Source organism: Lupinus angustifolius, chromosome LG12 (genome assembly GCF_001865875.1).
Source record: "Lupinus angustifolius cultivar Tanjil chromosome LG12, LupAngTanjil_v1.0, whole genome shotgun sequence".
Lineage (NCBI taxonomy): Eukaryota > Viridiplantae > Streptophyta > Magnoliopsida > Fabales > Fabaceae > Lupinus > Lupinus angustifolius.
The window spans coordinates 17,485,380-17,500,682 of NC_032020.1; the positions used below are offsets into that span (position 1 = coordinate 17,485,380).

Here is a 15,303-nt window from a genome sequence, read left to right on the forward strand (position 1 = left end):
ACCTGTTCAAAATGTAATTACTTGAATTGAAATTAAAGCCACCCACAATTGAGTAATTGGCCATCTTTTCTAATACAGTGATAGAAAAAAAGTTAACAAATAAAATCAGATAGAATATAGTAACCTTCCTTTCTTAGTTAAATCTTAAATCATGGGGCCATTGATTTATTCTGTTAGAATATATTTTGTGCATTATTTGGGATAAGGCTCGTTTCCATTTTATTTTTTTTGCTGTATTTTCGTTTTTCTACATTAGACCCATTATAAAAAATAATTTTTGGGCCCTAAAATATGAGTCCTGGGCAGTCACCCTTCGATTATTCCAGGGCTGGGCCTGCTTCTCCTCATATATGGTCTAGGGATAAGGTCAATGAAGCCTTTGATTTAGGCCTTAAATTTTATGTCTCAGCTTATTATTTTAGGGTCCTAAAACCCTTTAAAATGACTCATCATAGTTGCTAATTGACTCATCAGTGAAGAGATTGCAGAGTTGTTTAGATATGTGATAAAAATCATTTGCATGACTCCATATGACAAGGTATTAGAGCTTTTATAAAGTGGGCATGGGTTTAATCCTTACGAATGCTAATCTACTATTGATATTCCAGCCCAAAAGTCTCTCCTATGAGAGTGATAAAGATATGAATATGACATATATACATTTCAAAATGTATTTAACTTCAAATTTTAATAATTAAATAATTTTTTAACCAATCATAAGTCGTGATATATTCTTTTGAGATAGAAGATGTCATCCATTTAGTGATATAGTTCATAACTATATGAACTGAAGTAAACTTAGCACAAACCTTTGATAGAAATATGTGGCAATAGCAAAGTAAGGATAATTGAATTTTATGCTTACCATAATCTGACTTAATGCCTTAAAGTAACGTTCTATTGCGCCAAACACTGCGTGAACAATACGTGACCAATAATATATCAGTTCACTATAGGGTACTTAGTGCCATTTGCAAAATACATAAGGGTAAAAATGGCAATGTCTACAAGCTCCATTCAACATGTGACTTCATGTTCTTTCTCTATTTTGGAGCAATTTTACCTTTCAAGGCAGTAATTTATAGAGAAAGATTTTTCATTCATTAGAATTTAAACGTGCACCGAATAAAAGATAATAATAATAAGAAGAAGAAGGTAGATGTAGTTTTCACATACATGTGCCTGAACAAATCTGAAACACACACATGGGTGATTCTAATGCATTGCAGCTTTCACCCCACTTTTGGAGCAAATGTAACCAAAACTTTGAATTAGTTTTTCAAATGTACCATTTAATTAAGGAAGGACATTGACTGATAAGGATGTATCTGAACCAATAATTTGTCAGGTAAACATTATAGCCAACTGAATTCAGATGTATGTAAGAGTTTCTCCACGGAAGTTATGTGCACTTGGATTTTTGTACACCACATATGAAGAACTAAATAACCCAACTTGAATTATACACAAAATTGAAGGATTTATACATAGACATTAATCTAAACAAAAAGAATGGATAATGACTATATAGAATCTAATAGTCAGTGGTCAATACCCATACCATTTGTTTTTTGTCCACGTGACATATCACGTGGATAGATAATGATGGTTTGAATCTTTTCGAAAACATTAAATAAAACTGTAATAGACATTTAGTTAAAAGACAGTATATGATTGAAGCATTGAGTTGAGGTGTTCTACAAATGTGAAACTCTCAAGTCTGAAGCGCATAATTAAGCATTTGTAACAATGACTCAATGAGACACATCACACATGCGGCCGGGGAGTGTGTTATAGAGAATTAGGCTGCTAACTAAACTTGTTTTCCTGTCTTAACGGTCATAGATATTTGCTGACTAAGACAGTTTATATTTGAGTGGTCAAATTTTGATGGCTTATCTCATCGTACAATGAAAATGAATCTTCCTTCACAACTTATTATACGCAACTGCCCCACTATTTTCTATACCACCCATCTTCGCCACTAATTATGTGTTCCATTCACTGTGATCACCTTATATAAAAACTCAAAATATGATAGAAAACTAACATATTTACATATAATATTTTATTTTAAGACATTATATCATATTTATTCGTAATATCTAAACATTTTCAAAATGTATGTTGTTTACGTATTATCAATATATTGTTCACTATTTATTTTTAATTATTATAAATAATATATATATATTCCATACTACAATTACACAATTATTGTAGTTCATTTAAGTGCGACCCAAGTGTTCCATAAGAAATGGGACATCTGGCAAATGTGACCACCTGGTCTGTGTCGAATAATGAATGCATCGTTTAAGATGATTGAAAGGGGTGAATTTAATGCGAATGATAAGAAGCTGCCAAATCTGTTATACGCTTTGGAAAATCATGTAAGTTATCGAACACTAATCCCTTAACACTAATTGATGAAGTTAGAATTCTTTTCATTCGGATGGGGATTACATGTCTCATTCATGTCTCATTTGATGTACCAAGCCAATTATAGACCTTCATTCATTTAAAAAGAAAATTTATATAAACAGAAATTAATATTTTAATATTATTTTATGATGTTTGATTGGTCTGGGACAGGAAGGCATGAAAATTGTGAGACAAGTGATCCTTGTCCATGAAGAGTCATAGGGTGGTTTATTGGTGAAGATAAAAGACTTAAAGAATTGAGTGTATAAGGTTGTGGATTCAAATTTCACTATCAATAAATAAAAAATGAGAGTTATAAGGTGGTTTGAGGATTAGAGTGAATGAGATTGACAGTGGAGTCTCACCCATAAAAAACAGGTGAGTACATCATAAATAATTTGATATAATACTTTTACCATTTAAGTATAATTATATGATATATTTTTTTAATTACAAATGTAAAACTTAAAATATTGTTTCTCTACTACTTGAGTGAGATCTCATGAGGGCTATGAGCCTATGAGGCTATCCGTTTTTTCCCAATAAAATGGTATGATAAGTGAGAAATAAATGATAATCAAATATGCAAAGACATAAAATAAGACGTTGGTAGTACTTTTTGGTGTATATAAAATGGGACTCTTTCTCTGACTTCTTCCTTAACAAATTAAAGGAGAAATAATATCAGCAAGTAGAGTTGTACTACACTTACTTATTTATTTTTTTAAAGGAAGTTATAAAAGATCGATGTACAAACTAATTAATACATGTGTAAATAAATTTCCCTTGCCCTTTTTCCCGGAACTGAACGCCTTTATTTATTTTAATACTTATGCCGCTAATCGTTACGCTTTTAAAAATGTGTTTGTAAAACCCATGAGAACTGGGCTAGATCAATGTCACTATCTATCGGAATTCATAGTCATACATAAGCAGTTGCGAACTAAAAATAAACATTACAGAGACGAAGTGTTGGAAAGGGTGATATGCAAGTTCATCTTATTACTTGCATCGCCGCATCTCAGTTGACTTATACGGAACATGTCGCATTGACTTCTCATTATGAACACATATGGATTTAGTGATCATTTGTCGCTTCAATACTCCGTTGAGCTGTCGAACCATCGACTCTGATACAACTTGTTGGAAGATGTTCATCCATTGGATATAAATTTTTTTATGGACTAAGTAAAACAAGCATAAAAGTGGATTTGACACCACATTTTGACTCAAAACTTTAAGAGTCTATAAGTTTATCCACTTATATGCTCTTTAACTCATACATTTTAGTAAAACTTTTTAATTCATACTTGAAATACTCAAGATAATGATGCTTTCTAATCCTTTGAATGTGCAACTTGTGGCTCTTATTCTATGTATTATTATAATATTTGAGAAATCACTAGATACGGTGTATGCTCGAAGATGGGACAAACACAAACTTAACGATTTAATTTTATTATTTTAATTACCAAATTTTATATTGGTAGATATTTGATTGAATAGTCTAGTGTTACTTTCTTATAATTAATAATCATACTAATGACAACAACAATAGTTACAAAAGTAGTAGTAATATATAATTCCTAACTTTTTATGCTTTAATTAAGATTTGTACATATGAGTTAATAATTTATGAGTATAGCTAATTAAGAATCAACATTTTTTTAATCAAAGGTTTGTCATATCACCGATGAGGTGTATATAAACTAGTGTAATAGAATAATATTTTTTGTTGGGTCCACAATTTATAATTTTATTGTGGTAGGTTCCTTTAAAAAATAAGAAATAAATTCTTGATAAGGTACAAATGACCAAACCAAAAATGCAACTGCTCAAGACTGTGACTGCTCGAGGCATTCCATGTGAGGGTATCAATTACATACAAATGGCATCCTAATCAACTTGTTACTAAAACATTAGAAAACAGTAGCACAACTTAACCCTAATTTGGACAGAACGTGACTATGAAGACAAGCAAAGAGGTTGTTGCATGTTTCATTTCACGTGGTTGCATATCTGCGCCCATGCCTGGTTTGAAGATTCAATCCCATCAGATTCCAAAAGAATTATTGGTGAAATGTTTGATTAGTAGCTATTATTGATCATCTAGCTTTCTGGATAGAAAATATCTGCACAAACTTCAAGAGAAATAGTTTTTATTACTTTAAAAAAATTCAGATTCGTAATTTTATAGTAGAAACCGTTGTCATGCTGGTTTGTTTTTGAGCATTTTATTAGCTTGTGGGGTCAGTACGTATATAATGCATGTTAATTATAATGTGGACTCTCAAGACTTCAAGTTCAAACTTCAAACCCTCCCACAATGCATTGTAAATTAGATGATGAGATATATAATCCAGTAAGTTAGGGAACAAATAAGAATGATCTCTATCCATCTTAGGGAACAAATATAACATGTACCCAAAAAATCGTATTTACGTATCTTTAATCGATCAAATTTCAAAAGTAATATAAAAATATTAATTTATAATTTTATAATTCTTTTTTTTTATTGATTGTTACTTTCTAATTAAATGAGAACACAAATGAGGATACCACTGAAGAGAGGTGATTTATATCCCATCTCGGGCAACAAGACACAAGCCTCTTAGTCAACTTGCCAATGAAACAATTTTTTTTACCTTTCTAAATTGAAACAAAATGATAGTTTAGTGTACGAGAGTTTCACCTAATTAGTAGTGTCAAATGAAAAGGCTAAATGCACTAGGTCTTACCCCGACAAGTAAATAGATTTTTTCAATAATATTTAAATATTTGAATAATAATAAAGAGAAAAACATTTGAATGCCACTACATTTAAATATTATTTCTAAGAGATCTTTCAGAAATCAATTTTATTCTTTAAGTTCGTTCAAAAATTACTCACTTGAATAAGAAAGAGTTTAATTTACCATAAGCGATGTCTTAGATTTGCTTCCTATGGATAAAAAATAGTTATTGAAAGTGATTTTCCCCTTTATATTATGACTTATAGACTTAATTTCCCAGAAAGAAAAACAACAAAATCTTTGCGCATTTAGGATCTTAAGTCGGGGACAACATTTTCGTTCAACTTGGTGGCTTGGTGCACTACAACCATGTTCATTCTTTATTATTGGTCGATTGATGTAAGTTATTAATAATTAAAATGAAAAATTATATTTTTCTGACTACTGATAAAAATTGACTTATGATTATGACACAGCAAATAAAACAACAAATATAACTCCAGGCATGGACTTCTTAAATATAGTGTAGTATTGTTGATATCCCATGTAAATTGGGTGGAGGAGGATTATCGATAATTTCACACGCACAAAAATTAATTTCAGGAATTAAAAAAAGTAAAACAAATCTAATGAATTAGCCGCCTAAGGAAAGAGTAATGTATATGGCTAGAAAATTTCCACAAATTTGGGCTGAATCTATTAAGATTAATTGACGGTTGTGAAAAAAAGATAATTAAAGAGATGGAATCAAACATTTACTTTCTAAATTTATATTCCTGTAATCTCCATATATATTTAATCAACTTTCCTTGTCATCATTGATTGATGAGTACAAAATTTGAGTGAGACTCTCTCAAATAATTGATAGACAGATGACTTTTCCCTATATATTTTAAGAATAAAATTATAATATTATTTTAAATATAAATATTAATGAGTATTATTTTTTCTTTACTTTTACATAGTACTTCTCTCTCCATCATGAGTCTCCTCACAAAATTTACAACAAAGGTAAAATGAATTTATCTGATTTGTGATGTGATTGGCCCTTAACATAGGATTCCAGGCCGCCACATATGACAAAGGTATGAATGATGCATGCATCATCATTGTTGGACCCTCGCAACTTAAACAAATGTGAACATAGGTGCCCACTTATTCTCCAGTCTCAAATTATCCTTTAGCTTGTAATCTTATATTCCCCTATTAATTATATGTTATTTTCTTGTAAAGTATAAAAATGAGTTTAAATTTTGTATAGTGACAATATATTATCTATCATTAATTTATATTACTCTTGTTTAAGAGTTCATGGTAGTTAATAAATTAGTGGTGGATAATTTGCTGACAAAGTAAAACACACTTACACTATCAATGTATAAATATTAAATCCTAAAAATATATCATTTTCTTTTGTTTAGATTAAGCTAGTGAACTATTGATATATTATCATTTTAAATGTTACAAATTAATGAAGTAATTTATTATTTATATAGTACAAAACACAGAAAAAATGCACTCTATTATTGTGATTGATGGAGCAACTTGCATCTGAACGCCAGAGTTGCACGTTTGCGGCAATCAACAAATAATATTTTGATAAAATATGTAATGAAATCATTAGCATAAAAAGTAATACCAAAATTTCCTAAAACATATGTTGAATATTATAAATATTTTTAGAAACATGAAAAGTAATTAACTAAATAACGCACTATTTTGAAAATATTAAAGAATAAAATCTAGATAGAGACCAACGTATAAAAAATGACATTAGTTTCGTTAGATCTATGTTAGGCGCAAGTTTGTAAAGTATTATCTTCTGTGAAATCCATATATGCATGTAAATATATTTCGTGGATTTTTACAAACTAAATTATAATCTTAATGAAAAAGTTTATTTGAACTAAAAATTATTTTTTTAATCTGGAGTTCTGTGCCATTGTCATCCGTAATCTTTCTCCCTCGGCGTTTCGTGTGTCATTTATTCATTTACAAATGAATTTTTCAGACTTTTTTTTTTCCATTTAATTATTTTTTTTGTTAAGACAAACTTTTTAAGTGAATATATAACCTGAGTCATGCACCGCTCTAGTAATTATAGATCAAAATAATTAATCAACTTACTTGTTTAAAATTTTGTAGATTAAAATTAATATAATTATTATAAATTTATCAATAAGTTGTCAAAATTAATAAACTCACTTACTTATTTTTTCATTTAAAGGCGAATGATATTCTTTTAAAAATGAAGGAGTATTAACTTATACAAAAATCAACCCAACCTATTAAAACAGTAAATGGGATTTAATTAATTTACTTATTTTGGACAAGTATATTTTAATCACTACTAGTTCAAAGATTGTGCAACAATGTTTTTAGTATAAATACACTTTTTTAACACTGGTTATTTAACTTTAAATTTATTGTGAACGTATCTTTTACATTTAAATATCTTAAATTTTAATTGATATTCTTTGTAACCTTATTATAAAACATCATTAGAAAACTTTCATAACCATTTTTATAAGTAACTTTATATTTATATTTATATGAAACATTTATTATTTTTTCATTTGTCTCTGTTGAAATTTTAATTATCTTTATTATATTATTATTTTTAAGAATATTACTTAATGAGTAATATTAAATAAGGGTGAGGTTGACATATTAAAATAAATTTCAAAAAAGTCAATAAAAATAACCCTTTTTATTAATATATGCCTAGTTTCATTATCAATGTTTTATAAATAAGACCAAATACTTTTTATATTCTACGTGCATAAGGATAACAAAAAATTCTATCCATTGGTACACATAAAAACACTCAACGAATTTCACTATAATAGTTCATAAATGAAAATAATTTTTATGATATATACTCCATTGAATACCTGAATATTTATAAATTTATTTTTTAATTAAATATTATAGGTTTCCCTTTCAATTAGTATATATATATACATTATTATTATTATTTTGTAATAAATTTTAGAAATTAGACTATAATAATAAATATATCATATATATACTATTAATGTAATAATTATTTTTATATATTAACTATTATAAAATATATAATAAAAATTGAAAACTAATTATTATGGATACAAATAAGGATTATTTGCATCCGCCCGGCCACGTTCCATCCATATACATGCATTAACAGCGTGTTCATATGTCAGCCTAAATCATCTAGAGTTGATATTCTTTTACTTTATCCCCTACCTTCAAAATATTATTTGTGATATAATATCATTTTAAATGTCAAGATTCATTATTCTCATAGTTCTTATATGAAAATTATTCTCACTTGACTCTATAAAAACTATGAGATAAATTTGAATTACAACCAATCATGAATGATTATGATTAAAAATTAGTTAATAATCATATGATAGTCATGTACATATATATTTTAATCTTAATCATTCAAATACATATTAATTGATTTTTTTTACTAAAATATCATTAAATCAAAAAATAGAAAAGTGGCATTTTGATATTCCAGCTAGTCTATGAAATACAAATTTAGAAAAGTACATATATTTGTGACAAAATTTAACAATATTAATCAAATATCTTAAAATATGTTAAATATAAGAGAAGGTGGGTGGAAATATCTCATTATTAATCAAAATTTCCTTTTGCCGCCCCTTTTCATCTTTTCCACTTTAGCATCAACCAAACCAAGTGTAATACTACATCCTACAAATTGAAACACCACCCTCTTATAAGTTACAACATTTAACCTGAGTTCATGTACATGGTTATTGGTGCCAACAGAGATTTGATATCCTAACTCTAGCTTGCATTAATGGTAATAATTGTAATAAAATGTTTAAATTTTTAATTAACACATTATATTTTTATTGTTCCATGACAATATATACATATGGCATAAGACAACAATTTTCTTCCATTGATATGACATGAACTCGTGTCTAATATTGAAATGTGATGAGAGACATTTTTACAAGTTATTTATTTAATTAATTAAAATAATAAATGAAATATTGATTTAAATTTTTGTGTGTATCACATATCATAATATGAATTATGGAGATGAGTTCAATGTCTAAAGATGATAATTAACTGAATAAAGTTTTTCTCAATTAATAAAGAGATAAAGGTATATTTCTTGATTTGCTCTCTTTTCTGAAGCACTTCTCTATCCTAGACTGAATCAACTCTACTTAACCCTATTATTGAAGCCTATTACATGGTCCGTCCATACACGTGTCCATCATTGATTACATATAGTAGCAACCGTTAGATCCATCGAAATAGTGATATAAATAAGAACATACCCCAAACCATGATCTATGCTATCCTTTGCCAAACTCAAAGTGCGTTATTTGTGTTGTTCATATCCCTTCCCTATCCCTAATTTCTTATTCTTTACCCTTCTCTTGTCCGTGACTCACCGCTGTGTGGGGAATGCATCACAGACATGGCATCCCAAACTGAGTTACCTCGCCCACTCAATTATCTTCATTTGAAACATCAATATAATATACTACTAGCTGCTCATAATGGGTGACAAAGGAGGCACTGAGGCTCAAATTCAATCTACGTTGGTCCATGGAAAATACGAGCTAGGTCGGCTTCTAGGGCATGGAACCTTTGCTAAGGTGTACCATGCCAGGAACATTGAAACTGGAAAGAACGTAGCCATGAAGGTGGTGGGGAAAGAGAAAGTGATTAAAGTTGGAATGACGGAGCAGATCAAGAGAGAGATCTCAGTTATGAAGATGGTGAAGCATCCAAATATTGTTCAATTACACGAAGTTATGGCTAGCAAATCCAAGATCTATATTGCTATGGAGCTAGTTCGAGGTGGGGAGCTATTTAACAAGATCGTTAAAGGACGGTTGAAAGAAGATGTGGCTAGATTTTATTTTCAACAATTGATCTCCGCCATTGATTTCTGCCACAGCCGCGGTGTTTACCACCGTGACCTCAAGCCGGAGAATCTGCTCCTTGACGAAGATGGGAATCTCAAAGTCTCTGATTTTGGACTCAGTACGTTCTCGGAGGAGCACTTGAATCAAGATGGGTTGTTGCACACCACATGCGGCACTCCGGCGTACGTTTCGCCGGAGATTATTGCGAAGAAAGGCTACGACGGTGCTAAAGCGGATCTGTGGTCTTGTGGGGTTATACTCTACGTGCTTCTCGCTGGGTTTTTACCCTTTCAAGATGAGAATTTGATTGTCATGTATAAGAAGATTTACAAGGGTGATTTCAGGTGTCCACCTTGGTTCTCAATGGAAGCACGAAAACTCATCACTAAGCTTCTTGACCCGAACCCTAGTACCCGAATTACAATATCCAAGATCATGGACTCCGCTTGGTTTAAAAAACCGGTGCCCAAGAGCTTGTTGAGAAGCAAGAAAGAGGAGAATGAGTTGTTTGATTTGGAGGATAAGTGTGAGATGTCTGAGACTATGAATGCGTTTCATATTATTTCTCTTTCTGAAGGATTTGATTTGTCACCTTTGTTCGAGGAGAAGAAGAGAGAGGAGAGGGAGGAGATGAGGTTCGCGACGGCGGGGACACCGAGCAGCGTGATATCAAGGCTGGAGGAGGTGGCGAAGGCGGTGAAGTTCGACGTGAAGAGCACTGATACAAAGGTGAGGCTTCAGGGGCAGCACCGTGGGAGAAAGGGAAAATTGTCTATTGCGGCGGATATATACGCCGTAACGCAGTCGTTTTTGGTGGTTGAGGTTAAGAAAGATAAAGGTGATACTTTGGAGTACATTCAGTTCTGTAGCAATGAGCTTCGTCCTGCATTGAAAGACATTTTATGGAATTCTCCACCTGAGAACTCTACACCAGTTTGAATTATTAACTTCTGTTATTCTTGTTTAGAGTTTTCAGTTTTAGGACATTAGATTTGCTTATGTTGTTTTACTTCTCGTGTCTCTGTTTCTATTACTACCCCCACAATGGGAATTTGCTAGAGCTAAAGAATCGAAATAAAGAATTACAACTACGTTTTTGATGATTCTGATGTTGTTTGTGTCTGAATTTATGTGTTATGTAATTGGATTTGTGGACCTTATTATTTGGCTATCTTTCTTGCCTTTCTTTCCTTCACTAATGCTTTATGCATCAAGGTATTTCTTAAAGGATAACATAATACAAGATGAATCCGGATTGGTTAATCCTCTCAAGTACTTCTGAGTTGTTGGGTTTATTGAAGTGAGTTGTTGGATTTATTCGATTCGAATGTGAAGTTTATTCTATATTGGTTATGTGGGGAATAGTGAAAACTCTTTACTCTTTCTATTCCTTGGTTATGGTGAAGGTAATAATGGAACTACACTATCGTTAGTCTTTGGTCCAACAAAACAACAAAATAAAAAATAAGATGATATAACACTTATATACTTTCATATATAAAAAAACAACATTTTGCCATTGAAAATACTCACTCTCCAAGGACTGTAGAGAATCATGGTTTGCTTCTGATCTATGTCATTTGGGATTGGTTATCTGGTTGGCATCAAAGTCCCCTCATTCCCCCACATGATTGGTTGAATATCAGTTTCTTTGTGTGAACGAGTAATTATATGTCTGAAGGTGATGATGCTGGTTTTAATGGTACAGGTAGAGATTTGCGATGGGAACGGTAGAGAAGGTTTTAATACGGATTGACTAGAAATATGAGGACATACTCATTCTGGAACAGCTGATCCCCATTCATTTTAGACTATTAATGAAACCTCATCTTTGTGCAATAAAATTGATGTTTAGCTCTCACATATAATGAAATAATGATTATCTTCATTAATATAGAGATAAATACTATAAAAAACAAAGGAAATAATAATATGGTAAAACAATTTTATACTTTTATATATAATGTAATAACATTTTTGTCATTAAAATCCCATATACAATCTTCAATTTAATGACATACCTCTCAAATCACCTTTATTAAGGGTGGTCCTCAATTAATGTGAATCAGTTTCTTTGTTGTGGTTGATTGTGTTTTATTTTGTTTAGCAACTCCAACCCACCTTAAGTAAATTACACTTTATACCGGGTGGTCTGTCTCCAACTCTCCATTGGAATTTTTTATGTGATATACATTTTGACATTTTACTCGTGCAATTTAGCTAGAAAACCTTTATTTATGTCGAATAAATTTGATATTTTATTTCATTTGGTTTGACACTAACACTTTCTCTCATGTATGAAATTGATACTTTACTTAGAGATGGAAATATTTCTGTCTCTTTTAGAGATAAAATTATAAAAATATCAATTATTAAATATTAATTGAATTAATGATAGGTCGAACTTATATTAAAACTTTCTCAACCATTAACCATGTTTTGTCTTTCTATAGGCCACATTCCATTACATTTTGGGCTTATAAAATACGAGTTCCCTTAAGGCCCAGATTAACGATTCTTTTGGAGTATGTTTATAATTTCTGCTTAAAAAAATTAAGCAGAAAAATAAGAAGTGCTAGTTCGTGTAGCAGGTTCTGTTTCTCTCTCCCTCATGGCTCTGGAGGCTTATGCATCACCAAATCCTGATAAAGTTCATGCTGATGTTCTCACAAAAGCTAGAGAATCTTGCTATAAGGTTTTTCTCTTTTCTATTTTCCTTTCAATTTTTAAATTTACTCTTATACATGTAAATAAATAGGTTTGTGTGATTTGTTCGTTTTTATCGATTGCTTATTTTTGTTGTTGTTGTTGTTGTTGTTTTGAATTAGGCTCGTGATGCTTTCTACGCGTGTCTAGAAAATGAATCTGATAAGAAACCCACTGAGATTGCATCGGTGGGTTTGCTATACCCTGTTCAATGTAAACAATGTAGGAGTGAGTTTGTTAATCAATGCCGTTCTTCATGGGTAACACACAATACCTTACACCCTCTTATTTGTTTGATTGTTATGTTAATTAAAGTTGAAAACTTTGCTTAATTGGGTATCTTAATCTGGTTTTATGATAGGTGAAACATTTCGATAGGCAATACTGCCAGAACAAGAGAGTTCAAAGGCTTTTGGATGACAAAGAATCAAGGAGAGGTTCGTTAACGCTCCCACAACCTTACATTTTGAAGCCCACTGCTTGATTTTTATTAATCATTGCAATAGTAATAGTGGGTCATTCTAATTTCTCTGATAGGTTATGTATGATTCTTAGGGTGTATATGCTTGATGTCGAATAAATGTTTCATTACAAGTGAATGTTTAGTATTAGTCAGTCTCTCTACCTTGAGCTTCTTACCGATGATGTTTGGTTGAATGAATTTATCATAATCCAGCTCCTTTTAAAACATGTCTATAATTATGAGTATACACTTTGAATTAACTCCTGCACTTGAGTGAATAGTACTCTCATTAGGTTGAGTTTATTCATTTTTGGCAGGGGTATAAAGATCATCTTGGCCCCTATCCAAGATGGGAGATTACATCTTGGTCTTTCTATGGTTGGATGTGGCATACTTCTGCATCAAGAGTGGTTTTCATGCCTTCCTGTATTGTCGGGTGAATCCTAAGCATTGCTTTACTTCTTTGTATTTTTAGCATTTTTAGTGATTTCTTTGGATCTGGTAACATATATTTATTGCTTCAAGACTGAGACTATTCATAATGTACACAATTTGAAATCTTGCCTCGAGGCTATACCACTTTAGTGGTTCATATGAATGCATTAAGTACACATGATTGTGTTAATAAATGGAAAATATTTATCCCATACCAACGTTTTAGTTGTCGGTGGTGTAGGGAAGATAGATATACATAGTGGAAGAGATGAGGAAGATGTGATTTCTGATGTGAAGGGAAAGGAAGAGAGAGATAGAAAGATATTGTGTAAAAGGGTGTATAGAAGAAAAAGTGTAAGAATATCATTACTCTTAATAAAAAGGATGCAATATTGCTATGCAAATTTAAATTTAATCATATATGGAAAAATTATCAACTGAGGGCGAGCTTGATGTAATAGTAATGTTTCAAATCATGGAAATAATCTTTTCTGATTACAAGGGTGAGGCTGGAAAAATGATCAAGCCATGTTCTTCAATAAAGGTTAGAAAGCTTATCAGAAAGTGATTCTGATACAATGGATTGTATAAAGAGATAACTCTTAGGAAAAACCACCGAGTGTACAATCCCCTTTTCTTTCTTTGAAATCTAAATAATCTTCTTCATGCCAACCCCTAAGGCACACCTTGAAGAGCTTTATCTTTTCTATATGCTTTAAAAACTTTCCTTAGGCATCTTGAATCTCATGTCATGCTTCGTGTAAGGATGTTTAAAATAATAATTTCAATTGTGGTTGAAATTACAAATTCTGTGATTGCTAGTTAACAGAGTAAAATCACTGTAATAAAATTCATAGTTGTGCAATTATTTAGATTAAGGTTCAAACTTTTCCACTCACTTGGAATTCATAATTATTTACCATGGAGAAATCAATAATTCCATGTAGATCCTTCATCCCTCTTATTGTTGTTAGTAGTATGATATTCTCTGAAGATTTCATTCCATTTATGACTCCTCTCTTTCTATAAAAATTTCCATGTTTTCGAAATATGGTGTTTTATCTGTGGCTTCTCATCCTTCTAAACCTTCACTGCACAAATTCATGATTGAATAGATGATACTTACTTTCTATTTTTTTACCTAATTAGTCTTTTAGTTACTCCTGTTTAAGAAAAAACATTATTTTGTGAGGATTTGTCTGGGTAAGAACTTACTAAGCCATAGGCATAATGTGGAAAACACTGTTTAGAATTAATTCTGGACCCAGTGGCAGGATGTAAAATCAGTTTGCTATGGACATGTCATATATCACTTAGAGGAAGAACATCTTGCATATGTTTAACTAAAACAGTGTCCTGTTATTTTGGCTTTTATATGTACTTTTTGTACTAGAATTCTTTCTTCCTTTAAATGGTTATTGCAAGGGAGCTTTGTGTTTATGTCAAATAATCAGTATAACTTTGGAGAGAATAGATTTAGTGGCAGGAATTTTTGTATGGTTCTATGATATAATTGAAAATGATAGGAGTCAGATTAAGGTTGAATTTGTACAGACATATTGAGATGCGGAAATGTGGAAAATGAGGCCGTTAATAGGTACTATCATAGTGCTAGGTTTGATCTTGATATTGTCAAGTG

The 15,303-nt window shown here is 31.1% G+C and overlaps 2 protein-coding genes across 2 annotated transcripts; both read left to right on the forward strand.

The window, feature by feature from the left end:
- LOC109362211 (CBL-interacting serine/threonine-protein kinase 6-like) lies at window positions 9,470-11,220 on the forward strand. Its single transcript, XM_019607851.1, has one exon. It carries the CDS (start codon window positions 9,689-9,691, stop codon window positions 10,997-10,999), a length of 1,311 nt encoding a protein of 436 aa, XP_019463396.1. The 5' UTR covers window positions 9,470-9,688; the 3' UTR covers window positions 11,000-11,220.
- Window positions 12,613-13,838, forward strand: LOC109362214. The gene is made up of 4 exons (XM_019607856.1): window positions 12,613-12,755; window positions 12,889-13,026; window positions 13,128-13,203; window positions 13,547-13,838. Exons 1-4 carry the CDS (start codon window positions 12,672-12,674, stop codon window positions 13,552-13,554), a joined length of 306 nt encoding a protein of 101 aa, XP_019463401.1. The 5' UTR covers window positions 12,613-12,671; the 3' UTR covers window positions 13,555-13,838.

Bases quoted from the DNA above. Each gene is read 5' to 3' on its own strand.
- LOC109362211 (XM_019607851.1), top strand. From the start codon at position 9,689: ATGGGTGACAAAGGAGGCACTGAGGCTCAAATTCAATCTACGTTGGTC.
- LOC109362214 (XM_019607856.1), top strand. From the start codon at position 12,672: ATGGCTCTGGAGGCTTATGCATCACCAAATCCTGATAAAGTTCATGCT. The intron at 12,756-12,888 runs GTTTTTCTCTTT...GTTTTGAATTAG, and splicing joins CTAGAGAATCTTGCTATAAG to GCTCGTGATGCTTTCTACGC. The intron at 13,027-13,127 runs GTAACACACAAT...GTTTTATGATAG, and splicing joins ATCAATGCCGTTCTTCATGG to GTGAAACATTTCGATAGGCA.